The 13,557-nt window shown below is 37.6% G+C and overlaps 1 protein-coding gene across 10 annotated transcripts in view; it reads right to left on the bottom strand.

Annotated features, from left to right (window-relative positions):
• Positions 1-13,557, bottom strand: part of LOC108402919 (mediator of RNA polymerase II transcription subunit 18) — a 184,412-nt gene that overhangs the window by 9,766 nt on the left and 161,089 nt on the right. For all 10 annotated transcript variants that reach the window (XM_073233480.1, XM_073233481.1, XM_073233482.1 and 7 more), the window contains 6 exons: positions 12,113-12,297; positions 11,189-11,342; positions 5,880-5,935; positions 3,639-3,700; positions 2,210-2,347; positions 1,535-1,611 (listed from right to left, as the gene is read on the bottom strand). In XM_073233480.1, the coding sequence (XP_073089581.1) occupies positions 1,535-1,611; positions 2,210-2,347; positions 3,639-3,700; positions 5,880-5,935; positions 11,189-11,342; positions 12,113-12,297 (672 nt within the window). The remainder of the gene's footprint in view (positions 1-1,534; positions 1,612-2,209; positions 2,348-3,638; positions 3,701-5,879; positions 5,936-11,188; positions 11,343-12,112; positions 12,298-13,557) is intronic.

The raw sequence follows: 13,557 nt of genomic DNA, 5'->3' as shown, positions 1-13,557 counted from the left end.
TTTTACTTCATCCCTGGAATCGACAGATTGCCAAATCTTGAGTCTATGTTTGAAATATCTTTCTATTCTATCTCTTTTGCATTCTCACTCTCACTTCCCTGGTTTGAGCTACCAGTATGCTCACTCTGACTACTTTAGTTACTTCCAAGCTGGTTTCCCTGCTGCTAGTCTCTTCATCCTTCCATATCATGTCCCACAGTTCCACCAGAGCTTGTGCTGAAACACACAGAGCTCCAGCGGTTCCTATGGCCTAGCGTAACAGAGCTCTTCAGAGTGTGACTGAAACCCATCTTGTTGGTCTCATCTTTACCATGGACCCCATATGTCTTCTGTTCCAGCTACATTTTCTGTTACTCAGAAATAACTTATTTTCCTACCTCCCACAGCCTTGATAATGCTGGTCTTTTTGCTTGCTACATTCCTTCCTTCCTTCCTTTTTGTCCAAATAATTCTTTTACATACTTTAAGATCCTGCCTAAATGCCACCTTCTCTATGACTTCATTTTGCTCACTACAGTACTTTATTACTAACAATAAAAGTGGCTAACACTGACATAGCTAGGAAAGGGGAGAACTGGGATACAAACCTGACAGATTCAGGACTCAGAATGACTGAGGCATTTATCACATTGATTGTACTATATTAGTACTACAAAGGTCTTTTTCCACATTAGACTACAATATCCTTGCTGGCAAGAATGATCTGTTATTTGAGTTCACATTACAATGCCCTGAATGGTGTTATTGTTGTTCAAAGAATCTGTCTTCTCTATTCCTGTCAGAGTTCAGTACAAAAAAATTCTGTATAAAATAATAACACTTTGCTTGCTTTGCGATGGAAAAACATTTAACGATAAAATTTATTTTCCAACTTCACTATTCCTTCTTTTATCATAAACTGCAGTTGTCATTGTATCTCTCTTCATTTAGTCTCTTTTTATAAATGTTCTGAGAATTACCTAGATCTTTTACTGATTTGTGGCTACCTGATTCTTTATGTATTGGGTGGGGCCTTAATCAGTAATTCCAAATAAAAATACTTTTTGGATTGTTTCATGAAGACAGCTAATTAAAATTAAGTTTATACACTAAACTGATCAGATCAAATGACATCAAAGAGGGCTTGTGTAACTCAGCAACGATTTCCTCATACGTAACCTGGGACAGCAAGGCGCAAGGAAGAGAGCACCTTGGCTTTTCAGCCATTCATTCCTTTCTCCAAATGCTGGTTCTGCAACTTATCAGCAAGTCAAGCAAGTTACTTAACACTTCCGAGCCTGTTTCTTCATCAACAAATGGGGATATTAACACACTCTGCAGGTTTATTTCAAGGATGAAATAACATACATAAATACCACACTCAAATAGGCATTTGCCATTGCTTCTCAGCTCTCATCCCTATGTCTTAATGTAGTCTTCTTGCCATCAGCGCTGAGTGTCCTTCTTTTAATGGTGTCATCAGAGTCCTTCCTCTCTGAACAGCTCTGTTATGTTTGGGGGAGCTCTAGCTCGCTCATGTGTATTTGGGTCTTACCGTGTAAAACGTTTGCTCTCTTCATGAACCTCCATCTCTGAGCTTTTAAATTCATTTAATTCTTTTCTGATGGCAGCCTGTGGAGTAGAAACAAAAATGTTTTATCATCTTCTGTCTGCTATAGTACAGCAGTGTGATTTGCCATCTATTCTCTATTATGCTTAATTCTGTGAGTCACTGCAACCTGTGGTAGGCAACCCAGAAGGAGAAGCCAGGTCAACACACTGAGTGAAGCTCTGAGCCTGACGCCATTCATCTCATAATAAACCTAAAGTCTCCAGTTATAACACCCTAAGAGCTTAAAAGAGATATTGTAGCTTTTACAGTTTCCACAGCATATCAAATATGTCTCCTGTTATAACAGTGAAATACAGCTAATTACTAAAATATACCACCCAAACTCCCTCAAACCAACCAAACACTGTTAAAAATGTATTTTCTTTCTTTCCAGATTTTAGTACTCTGTGATGTAGCAAGGATTTTCTTTATAGTTTTATTGGTGGTGGTAGAGTCATGAGTATAAAGTTTTGGTTTGTACATCTTGGCATATTGTTTTCTTGACTAGAAATTTAACATTATATCAAATGTAGAAATTTTGTTTATGGTTCCCCCTTCTTGTTAACATCTTGCATCCTTCAAATAGAGAGAGAGAGAGAGAAGGAGAGAGAGAGATACCTTGTCTGCAGGGGTCAGTTTGGTCCAAGGTTTGTCAGCTCGCCGGTCATAATCATGAGCATCAGTTACTTCCACATACTCATTAAACCTCAGAATCTTCCTGGCAAGTAGTTCAGCCACAGTTGGCCTTTGACTGAGCTGAAAGAAATGGAGCCTCTCAGTTCAATGTGCCAGGAATCAGGTGTCAAGCATGCATTCACACTGCCTCTAACACAGTGCCTCAGCCTGTGCTGAACATTGGCATCACCTGAGGAACTTTAAACACTACTGATTCCTGGGTCCATCCTCAGGTATTGGCATTTTTTAAGTTCCTGAAAACAGTTAAAATTGAGAAGAACTCCTATAACCAAGGATAACCAATGCTTCCCAAACATTAATATGCATACATTTTATTTGAGGAGCTGGTTAGAATGCAGAGTCTGATGAAGCATGTCTGGGGTAGGGCTTGAGATTCTGCATCTCTTACAAGCTTCCAGATGATGCCAATGCTGCTGGTCCGTGGATCATATTCTTGGTAACAGAAGGATTAGGACTATAAACTCACATATATAATACATTAGAAAAAGAATACACTTAATATGAAAGCACTATCTAGTGGGTAATATTAAGGGTGAATTTCCTGCTAAGATGAATAATGCCAAGACAGCAGACTCTGTAACACATCACGATTTCAGGTTGCATAATCAGGTAATCTGCTCAATTCGAACGCAGCAAGTCTGGCTGTTGGCCACTAGCTACACTTACTCTATCAAGGATAATTCCTTTGTTTCTGGGGAAGGGGAGAGTGGGAGAAATTAGGAAGAAAATGTCTAGATCCCTTACTTTCCTGGGGATTCTTACACATTTTCAGAAATATCAAGAACTCAGACCAAATCAGAATCTACAGAAGGCAATTACAAACTATTATGGAGGGAAGGAAAGGAAAAAGGGATTAATTCCGTGCTTAAAAGCTAACATGAGTCTGGTATGGAAAAGATTCTACTCTAACTGGTCTGGGACCAAGGAAAAATCCTAGTTAGTTTTTCAGATTTTTCAGGTATTACTAAGGGTCAGTTCAGTTCTTTTCCTGATTATACACAACTAGCTTGCTTTGCGAAATTGAATGCTACACATTCTTGTTATCATTTCTATACTTGAACAGATTTTAGAGTCTACATCAATATCTTACATCTATCAAAAAAAGGTCAAAGTTTATGCAAACAATTATTGAGCACCATCTTATGCCAGGCTTTTTTAAAATAGTAAAAATGGAGAAAAAATGCTTTTAATAATGCTGTGCTGTTTTTTTTATATTTACATAATATATTCTATTTTCATAGCAACCTATAGCAATTCAAGTCAAATTCATTTCTTTCCAATCAAATAGGTCATTCAAAAATGAGATATGCAGTTAGTAGACAGACCGAAACTGACCACTTGGACAACATACCTTTCTAGTGAGCCGACGTTTAATCTCTCTTTTTTCTGCCTGACGATCAGCTTCATTTTTAGCTATAGTTGACAGAAACAGAAAATTACTTCAAAATGGAAAGTTGCTTATTAAACTTTTTAGTACATTTTTTACAGGCTCCAAGTCAGAATAAAATACTAATTGTGGGAATACTAACCAACATAATTTTCTTGTCAACTGGTGTAGTTAAATACATAAAAGCAAGGGTCAGCAAACTATAGTACCAAATCTGGCCAGTCACCTGAATTTTTATTGTCTGTAAGGTAAGAATGGTCTCCATGTTTGGTTTTGTTTTTTGTATCATTAATATACAATTACACGAGCAACATTGTGGTTACTAGATTGCCCCCATTATCAAGTCCCCACCACATACCCCATTACGGTCAATGTCAATCAGCGCAGTAAGATGCTACAGAATCACTACTTGTCTTCTCTGTGCTATACTGCCTTTCCTGTGCCCCTCCCTATATTATAGGTGCTAATTGTAATGCCCCTTAATCCCTTATCCCTCCCTTCCCACCCACCCTCCCTGGTGCCTTTCCCTTTGGTAACTGTGAGTGCATTCTTGGGTTCTGTGAGTCTGCTGCTGTTTTGTTCCTTCAGTTTTTTCCTTTGTTCTTATACTGCACAGAGGAGTGAAATCATTTGATACTTGTCTTTCTCTGCCTGGCTTATTTCACTGAGCATAATACCCTCTAGCTCCATCCATGTTGTTGGAAATGGCAGGATTTGTTTTCTTCTTATGGCTGAATAATATTCCATTGTGTACATGGACCACATCTTCTTTATCCATTCATCTACCAATGAACACTTAGGTTGCTTCCATTTCTTGGTTATTGTAAATAGTACTGTGATAAACATAGGGGTGCATATGTTTTTCAAACTGGGCTGCCGCATTCTTAGGGTAAATTCCTAGAAGTGGAATTCCTGGGTCAAATGGTATTTTTATTTTGAGTTTTTTGAGGAACCTTCATACTGCTTTCCACAATGGTTGAACTAGTTTACATTCCCACCAGCAGTGTAGGAGGGTTCCCCTTTCCCCACATCCTCACCAACATTCGTTGTTGTCTGTCTTTTGGATGGTCGCCATCCTAACTGGTGTGAGGTGATATCTTGATGTGGCTTTAATTTGCATTTCTCTGATGACTAGCAATGTGGAGCATCTTTTCATGTGCCTGTTGGCCATCTGAATTTCTTCTTTGGAGAAGTGTCTGTTCAGCTCCTCTGCCCTTTTTAAATTGGATTATTTGCCTTTTGCTTGTCGAGGTGCATGAGCTCTTTGTATATTTTTGATGTCAACCCCTTAGTCGTCATGTTTTTAAATGATTACATTTTGAATGGTTTGATCAGTACCTATGTAGTAGCTTCCTTTTGCTTTTGGCCTGCAAAGTTGAAAATATTTACTATGTGCCCATTAAGAAACTACAGATTGTTGCTCGAGTAATTAATTACTAAGAATGGAGAACACACTGTGTTTCCCATGATATGTCAAAAAATACCCACACTTTAATATTTACTTAGTGACTAAATTGTATAAATCCATATAATGATGAGAGAACAGGGGATGGATTGGTTAAACTGAACATGCCTACAAGTAACCCTGTAAAGCCTAATCTTCTTCAGTGTGGAGGTTTTTAAGGTCAAATTTCACCCTATAATCTGGAAAAATAAAATCTGTACTACATTAGAATGCTATTTCAGGAAGTTAATTATGTACACAGAAAGAAAATTAAGTATGTGGTCCCATTTTGTGACTTCAGGGGTATGAAAGTCTTAAGAGATGAAAATGGCAGGAAGACGCCTGCATTTGGGACTTGTTTTGGGCCCTAGCCCTAAGATTTCACTAGAAACAGGAAGGTCCCTTCCAAATGCACAGTCATTATCTTATTTCATTGAAGACAGAGAAGTTGGGCAGCATCTATCACATGCTGCCAAATCCTCCCAAATGGCCGAAGTAGTCTCAGGATACTGTAAGAACATTAAAACAAAAATGTCTGGAGTATCCTGATACACTAAGCAATACTATTATATACCATAATGATATCTTATAAAGGAAGCTTGGGGGAATTCTGTTCCTTCAAAGGAAAAGATATGAATTGTCCTTCTCTGGCTGGAACACTCTCTCCTTGGCCCTTGTAGAAAATGCTTCTCTTCTGTTATGTGTATTAAAGTGAGAAATAAAGAAAATCTATATAATTTTATTGCCATAGCTGGACTCACGTTGTAGTATATTTCGTTGTTCTAATTCTTCTGGTGTTGGTCTTTGACTCAGTCGTCTAAAAAGGAGATAAATGAAAATATTGTCTGTTAAACCTTCCAATCCTGTTGATAAAGACTTGCCCTGGTCTTAGTTTATATTAGCCCCTATACTAGGCAAGAAAATCAATAAATTTGCAAACTGTTTTAACATTTCATTTGTTCATCTAATTCAGTGTTGATGAAACAATTTTCATGTTCAAAGTGTTAATACAGATATTACAACATAAAAAGGTATCATACGTGCAATGGGAAGTAAGGATTCTAGCTCTAGCTCTGATGTCAACAAGCTGAATCACCAAAGGGCAGCTCAGGTAGACCCAAGTGTACTCCTCTGTGAAATGAGGGCTTGGACTTAACTGGCGGCTCCCAAACAGATGTGCTCCTTTAGCCCATCTGTTTAAAAGGCAGATCCTCAAGGCATATTAACAGAAATTGTGACTCAGGAAACAAGAATTGGAAATGAGAATTTGTTTATATATGTGACTTATTCTTTTTTTTCAATAGTGTTTCCCATAGGACTGATTTCTCTCTTTTGATTTTTAAGCCCGTGGTTTAGGAACCACTGGAATTGAAGGTTGTCTTTGTGACTCTATGATTTTAACTTCAGTCTTCTCTGTGAAATATTTGATGAAGTCTCATCCACGGTTCTGAGATGTTACTCACCAATGACAACCTGTCATTTCTGGAACTGGAAAATTATTAATTTCTTAACCTTTAGTTTATACTTCTCAGACAGTATTTGAACTACATGCTAACAACTCTTTAGTTGCCTTCATTGAGAACTCCCAGTCCTATTTAAAAAATTTTTTATTAAGTATCATTGATATACACTCTTATGAAGGTCTCACATGAAAAACAATGTGGTTACTACATTCAGCCACATTATCAAGTCCCCCCAAGCCCCACTGAAGTCACTGTCCATCAGTGTAATAAGATGCCAGAGTCACTACTTGTCTTCTCTGTGCTACACTGTCTTCCCCATGACAGTGCGCTTCCCCCCACACCATGTGTACTAATCATAATGCCCCTCAATCCCCTTTTCCCTCCTTTCCCATCCACCCTTCCCCGCCCTTCCCCTTTGGTAACCACTAGTTCCTTCTTAGAGTCTGTGAGTCTATACTCCACAAATGAGGGAAATCATTTGGTACTTGTCTTTCTCTGCCTGGCTTATTTCACTGAGCATAATACCTTCTAGCTCCATCCATGTTGTTGCGAATGGTAGGATTTGATTCTTCCTTATGCTCCCAGCCCTACTTTTTTTTTTTTTTTTGAGAGGGCATCTCTCATATTTATTGATCAAATGGTTGTTAACAACAAAGAAATTCAGTATAGGGGGGTCAACGCTCAACGTACAATCATTAATCCATCTCAAGCCTAATTCTCGTCAGTCTCCAATCTTCTGAAGCATAACGAACAAGTTCTTACATGGTGAACGAATTCTTACATAGTGAATAAATTCTTACATGGTGAACAGTACAAGGGCAGTCATCACAGAAACTTTCGGTTTTGATCATGCAATATGACCTATAAACAATCAGGTCGAATATGAATATTCGTTTGATTTTTGTACTTGATTTATATGTTGATCCCACATTTCTCCTATTATTATTATTATTTTTATTTTTAATAAAATGCTGAAGTGGTAGGTAGATGCAAGATAAAGGTAGAAAACATAGTTTAGTGCTGTAAGAAGGCAAATGTAGATGATCAGATGATCAGGTGTGTGCCTATGGACTAAGTATTAATCCAGGCTAGACAAGGGCAGCAAGACATCCATGGATGCAGAAGATTTCTCTCAAAGCAGGGGGGGTGAGGTTCTGAGCCTCACCTCTGTTGATCCCCAAATTCTCACCTGATGGCCCCCCTGCGACTGTGCCTGTCTTAGGTTGTTCCTCCCTTGAGGAATCTTACCCGTCTCTGGCTAACCAGTCATCTTCCGGCCAGCCCTACTTTTTAATATACTATTTACAACTTTCTTTGTGTATTTCAGAGGTTTTCTTTTTCTCCTATGAGTAAGAACTTCCTTTTTTAATGTCTATTAAAACAAAACAACTTTACTAAGGTTTAAGTGTTATACAATAAACTACACGATTTGATGTTCTGACATATGTATACACCTATGAAACCATTACCACAATCATGATAACGAACATATCCATTACCCTTATATTGGTTTCCAAGGTCACTGTAACAAATTACCACAAACTGGGTGGTTTAAAACAACAGAAATTTATCCTCTCACAGTTTTTGAGGCCAGAAGTCCAAAACCAAGATATTGGCAAGGTTGGTTCCTTCTGAATCCTCTGGGAAAGAATCTATCCCATGCCTTTCTTTCTAGCTTCTGGTGGTTGCTAGCAATCCTTGGCATTTGTTGGCTGATAAATCACTCCAATTTCTGCCTCCATAGTCACGTAGCATCGTGTGCGCGCGCGCGCGCGTGCAAACTTCCCTCTCATATGAGGACACCAGTCTCTGGATTAGAGCCCACATTAATCCACTATTACCTCATCTTAACTTGATTATATCTGCATAATATATATAAAGACCCTCCTCCCCTTCCAAATAAGGTCACATTCATAGGTACCAGAGCTTAGGACTTTTTGGGGGACAGAACTCTATACACTATAACCTACCCCACAAAATCTCATTTCCTTTTGTAATCTCAACCCTTCTGCCCCCAGGCGAATAGTAATCTACTTTATGTAACTACAAATTAATTTTCATTTTCTAAAATTCTATATAAAATCATACAGTGTGTGCTCTTTTTGGCTAGCTTCTTTCACTGGGCATAATTACTGAGATCCATCCAAGTCATGGCACAATAAATAGTTCATTCCTTTTCACTGCTGTGCCTATTCTACCACATGCCTATACTACAACTCGCTCGCTCATTTGCCTTTTGATGGATATAAGGTTTTTTATAGCTAGCTTTCTTTGTTTTTTCTTTTTTTTGCTATTACAAATAATAGCCAATGGAATCGCTGGGTCATATGTCTTGATTTTTTTTAAAGAAACTTAGAAATTGTAAAGTAGTTCTACCATTGTACATTCTCACCACCAGTGTATGAGAATCCAGCTGCTCCTCCTCATTCGCAGCTCTGGGTATTATCAGTCTTTTGAACTGAGCATTTTTAGCCGTCCTAGTGGGCTTGTAGTGGCACGTCACTGTGGTTTTAATTTGCATTCCCCTAATGGCAATGATATTATGATCATCATTATCTTTCCATATGCTACTTTGCCACCCCCCTCTCCAACTGGGCTGTTTTCTTACTGAGTTTGGAGAGTTATTCATATATTCTAGGTTTAAGACGTTTATCAGATAACATGGTTTATAAATATTTTCTCCCATTTTGTGGCTTGTTTTTACATTCTCTTAATAGTGTCTATCAAAGATCAAAAGTTTTTAATTTTGATGAAGTGCAATTTGTCAGTGTTATTCTTTTTGATATCACACCTAAGAAATCTTTGTCTAATTCATATTCTCAAAGTTCTACGGTTGTAGCTTTCATGTTTAAGTTTATGATCCATTTTTAGTTGAATTTTGCATGAGATACATACAGGGCATGGATTGAAGTTATTTTTGTGCCAGCACCAGTTGTTGAAAAGATCATCCTTTCCCCATGAAATGGCCTTTATACCTTTGTCAAAAATGAGTGTACATATATGGGAGGATCTATTTCTGGGCTCTCTCTTCTGTTCCATTGATTTACTTATCTGTCTTTATGTCAGTACCATACTGTTTAGGTTACGTTAGCTTTATAATGTAATATGTCTTAAAATATGATTGCTTAGTCCTCAACCCTGTTCTTTTTTATAGTTCCTTTGGTTATTCTAGGTGACTTGTATTTCCTTAAGAATTTTAGAATCAGTTTCACAATTAAAACTAAAACCTACTAATAGGTATTTTGGAATTACATTGAATCTCTTGCTATCTTAATAATACTGAGAATTCTCAACCATGAATATGACATTTCTCTCTATTTATATTTAGGTCTTTTTCACTTTCTTCAGTATGATTACAAAATCTTTTGTCAGACTTATCTGTAAATATTTAAAGATTTTTAATGCTATTGTAAATGTAAGTCTCTTGTATTTTCATATTTCAGTTTCACATTGTTCTTTGCTTATGTCCAACATGCTCTTCTACCTGTGAAACAACACTCAGAGATGAGCAATTAGCTTTGCAGTACAGGAAAAACAAATCTATTATCAAAGATCCCCATTCTTAACTAAGTCATAATCTTGCTGGTCTCTTGCTGACACTCAGAGGGCCACAGATCTATCCAAGATTGCCATTTTGGCCAACAGCAGAGCCAAGAATCTAAGTTAGGAGAGGAGAATATAGTTTAATTAATGGGCATCCTTATTAATTACTTTGTAAGGAATATGTTGAGAGTTCCACCTCCTTTTCTCACTCTACCAAGAGAAATATCTGAGTTGGGCCAACACATGTCTATATACCTGGACTCTGTGTGTATTAGATGTATAGGGAGCTGGCCTGCATTCAATTTCTCTATGCTTATGGCTCCAGCTGAGTTGAAAAATATACTAACATTTTGAAAGGAGGTAGTTACATGGAATATGTGAAATAAATATTATAAATACGGGTGTGATCTTTAACTGGGTTGGCACCTTGTGTTTGAGCAACTGGATAAATGACAGAGGAGTCTTGCTATCCTGGGAGTTTCTGATATTCCTGGGAATACCCTGAATTCCCTAGAAAACTTTTATTTATTAAAAATTTATTTTTTAATTGAGTATAGTTGACATAATAGTTTCAAGTGTATAACATAGTGATTTGAAATTTATATATATTACAAAATGCTCACCATGGTATGTGTAGTTACCATCTGACACCATACCAAGTTATAAACAATATTACTGACTATATTCTCCATGCTGAACCTTTCATGCCTGTGACTTACTTATTTTATAACTGGAAGTTTGAACCTCTTGATCCCCATCACCTATTTTACCTATCTTCCCACCCCACCTCTAGGAACTTTTTAAAAACCATATTTATGTCTAACAATTTAAATTTGACAGATATATCTATCTCATGGTTTAAAGTTCTGGGAGCCATCTAGTTCCTTAATTTCCAAATTTTTAGGGGATACTGAAATATATATAATACGTATTTTAAAATACTATGCTATTTCTAAAATTAAAGAAGAAAAAAAGATAAATGAATGCTCTACTATAAAGTAAGTCTCTAACACACATACTGGCATAATCAAATCAAATGAACCCGTTCTAACCAAAGGCCTTACCGGATCAGTGTGTTCCCAATCTGGTGCCTTATTTCATTCCACTCTTCTTTGCTTTTTCGAGGCCAAGAATTCATGTTCATCTCAGGCTCACTGGGTCTGTGGTTCAATTTCATTGCCAGTGTGTCTTTCCTCTTCACTTTGTTGGCCAGAGCACCTTTGCACAAGGGAAAGAAAAAATGTAGAAGTGTACGGGGTCAACCTCACCTGGAACTATGCAAGAAGCTGAACAATATCCTAACTCCTGGCTTTCTTCTTGGTCTCCCATGATTCTCTGTTAGTCGGCCTGCATTCAGAAGTAAAGCTGAAGACAACTAAAAATCTTTTTAGTCAGATGGGCTCAGATGGGCTGAAGGTTATTTTCTCCCTTCTACCAGACTTCTACATTTTTCTACTTGGTAAGAGTTACTAGAGGGGAGATCATCTAAGCATGGGACAGCCTTCTGAATCACAACGTAAGGGCATTCACACTAACATACCTCACAAGATTCCTATTCTTTCCCACTTTTAGGAATCAGGATTCCATTATTCACAGGTTTATGTATATGAACATGCTTTTTTCTTTGCCCTATGAACACAGTAAGTTCATTAGATTGAGCATCACTCTAGTCTCTGTAACACCGTCCAAATACCAACTTTCCTCTACTCCATGTTCCTTAATATCACCAAGAGAAGTGATTTTTAAATCAAAACAAACATAAAAACCTGAATGGCTCCATCTACTTGGCTCCCTCTCACTGGCTTGTTCTAAGAGTGGGAATGGGAATGTCAGGGACAAGAGTTCCGCACAGACCTTCCAACACCAGTTAGTCAGACGACTCAAGGAGAAAGAGTGCCTATGTCCATTCATCTTACACTTGCTTAAAATCAGCAAGTAGCCTTATTTATAAAAGAATTTTCTCCTCTGTGTTTTTCTCCCTTGCTTACTATGATGGCTTTCATCCTCATCCTCTTCATCTCGGTATTGAATGGGACCTTCTGAATCAGAGTCACTCTCCTTTTCTTCCTCTTCCTCCTGCAGACACTGTGGTAGTTTAGGAATGATTGAGGTAGATGCCACATCACCAGACGCAGACGGGCAGGTCTGTTGCTCCTCTTCTTCATCGTCTGGACTAACAAATTAACATAATTTTATTTTCCTTTCAGAAACATAAAGGCAAAGTATTGAATAACTATGGAAAAGTCAATGAATGAAACAATTTATAATTCTTTACTTTTTAACAATCTTGTTAAGAAATTTTTTAGTGGCTCATAATCTATGAGGGTAAATTGCCTCATAATCTAAAGGGCTCTGGGCTCAAATCCAGAAAATTTATTTACAACTTATTTACTAGCTTGTGAGCTAGTTCTCTGTAAATGGGAACTATACCTATCTTGTAGGCTTGTTGTGGAATGAGATAGACAAATTCTAGAACACAGATAGTCTAGCACACAGGGTCCTGATGAGCTGCACACAAGTTCACTGTGGTCTGATTAAATGAGAAGACTACACAGCACCTAATGCTATAATTGGCTCATGGAAGATACTCCATAAAAATATATATATTTAACCCTTTTCCCTTTGGTTTAACAATGGAGTAGGACAAAATGAGAATCCAAGGAAGCAAAGAAAAGATGAAAACTCCCCTGCTTTTCACTCTGGAGACATAAAGTTGTGACGTAGTCTACTTCAAACTACTAAACTGTCTCTTTCCAGGATATAAAAATAAATAATACCAGCATGTACAAAAGTTATGGCAAAACAAGTAACAGTAGGTTGCTACAACAGCTCTGTAATAATTCTTGTAGTTACTAAGGCCAATATCCAACTTGCTAAAAAGTATCAACTTTCAGTCACAATTTGTCTGAATTTTTAAAAGACAAAAGTATGTATAAGTACCAGTGCCAGCGTGAACAGAGTGTTTGGGGACAGGTGAGGGAGAGAACAAGATGATCAGGTCCAGTCTATGGGGCTGGAATACTGAGCTACCTTTAAGAGCCCTCTTCTTTTCGTCTAGACTTCTGTCCCTCTGTACCAAGCTTAGGTGACAGGCACTAGTGCTTTCAAGTTTGTCTAAATTCATTCTCACAAGCTTGTAGAGTAGGTATTATCCCTGTTTAGGGATTAGACAACTAAAGAGCAGAAAGGTTAAGTAACACAAACCTCTACAAGCTGGTAGGTAAGTAAGAGGTAGAGCTGGGATTTGAACCCAGAGCTATCTTACTCCAAGGCCAATACTCTTAAGCACTGTTACACTGCCTGCCTTGGATCATATAAAAACATAGGTGGTTTTAATTTTCAAGTATAAAAGTTCATAAATTTTGTATCATCATGGAAATTTCTGCCATGGAAACAATGTTATAGAAATCAGGAGAGTAAACAAAGTCCAAAT

The sequence above is a fragment of the Manis javanica genome, chromosome 4 (genome assembly GCF_040802235.1).
Source record: "Manis javanica isolate MJ-LG chromosome 4, MJ_LKY, whole genome shotgun sequence".
In the NCBI taxonomy this organism is placed as follows: domain Eukaryota; kingdom Metazoa; phylum Chordata; class Mammalia; order Pholidota; family Manidae; genus Manis; species Manis javanica.
Note: the sequence above shows the minus strand (reverse complement) of the source record. Positions and strands in the feature narration are given on the sequence as shown.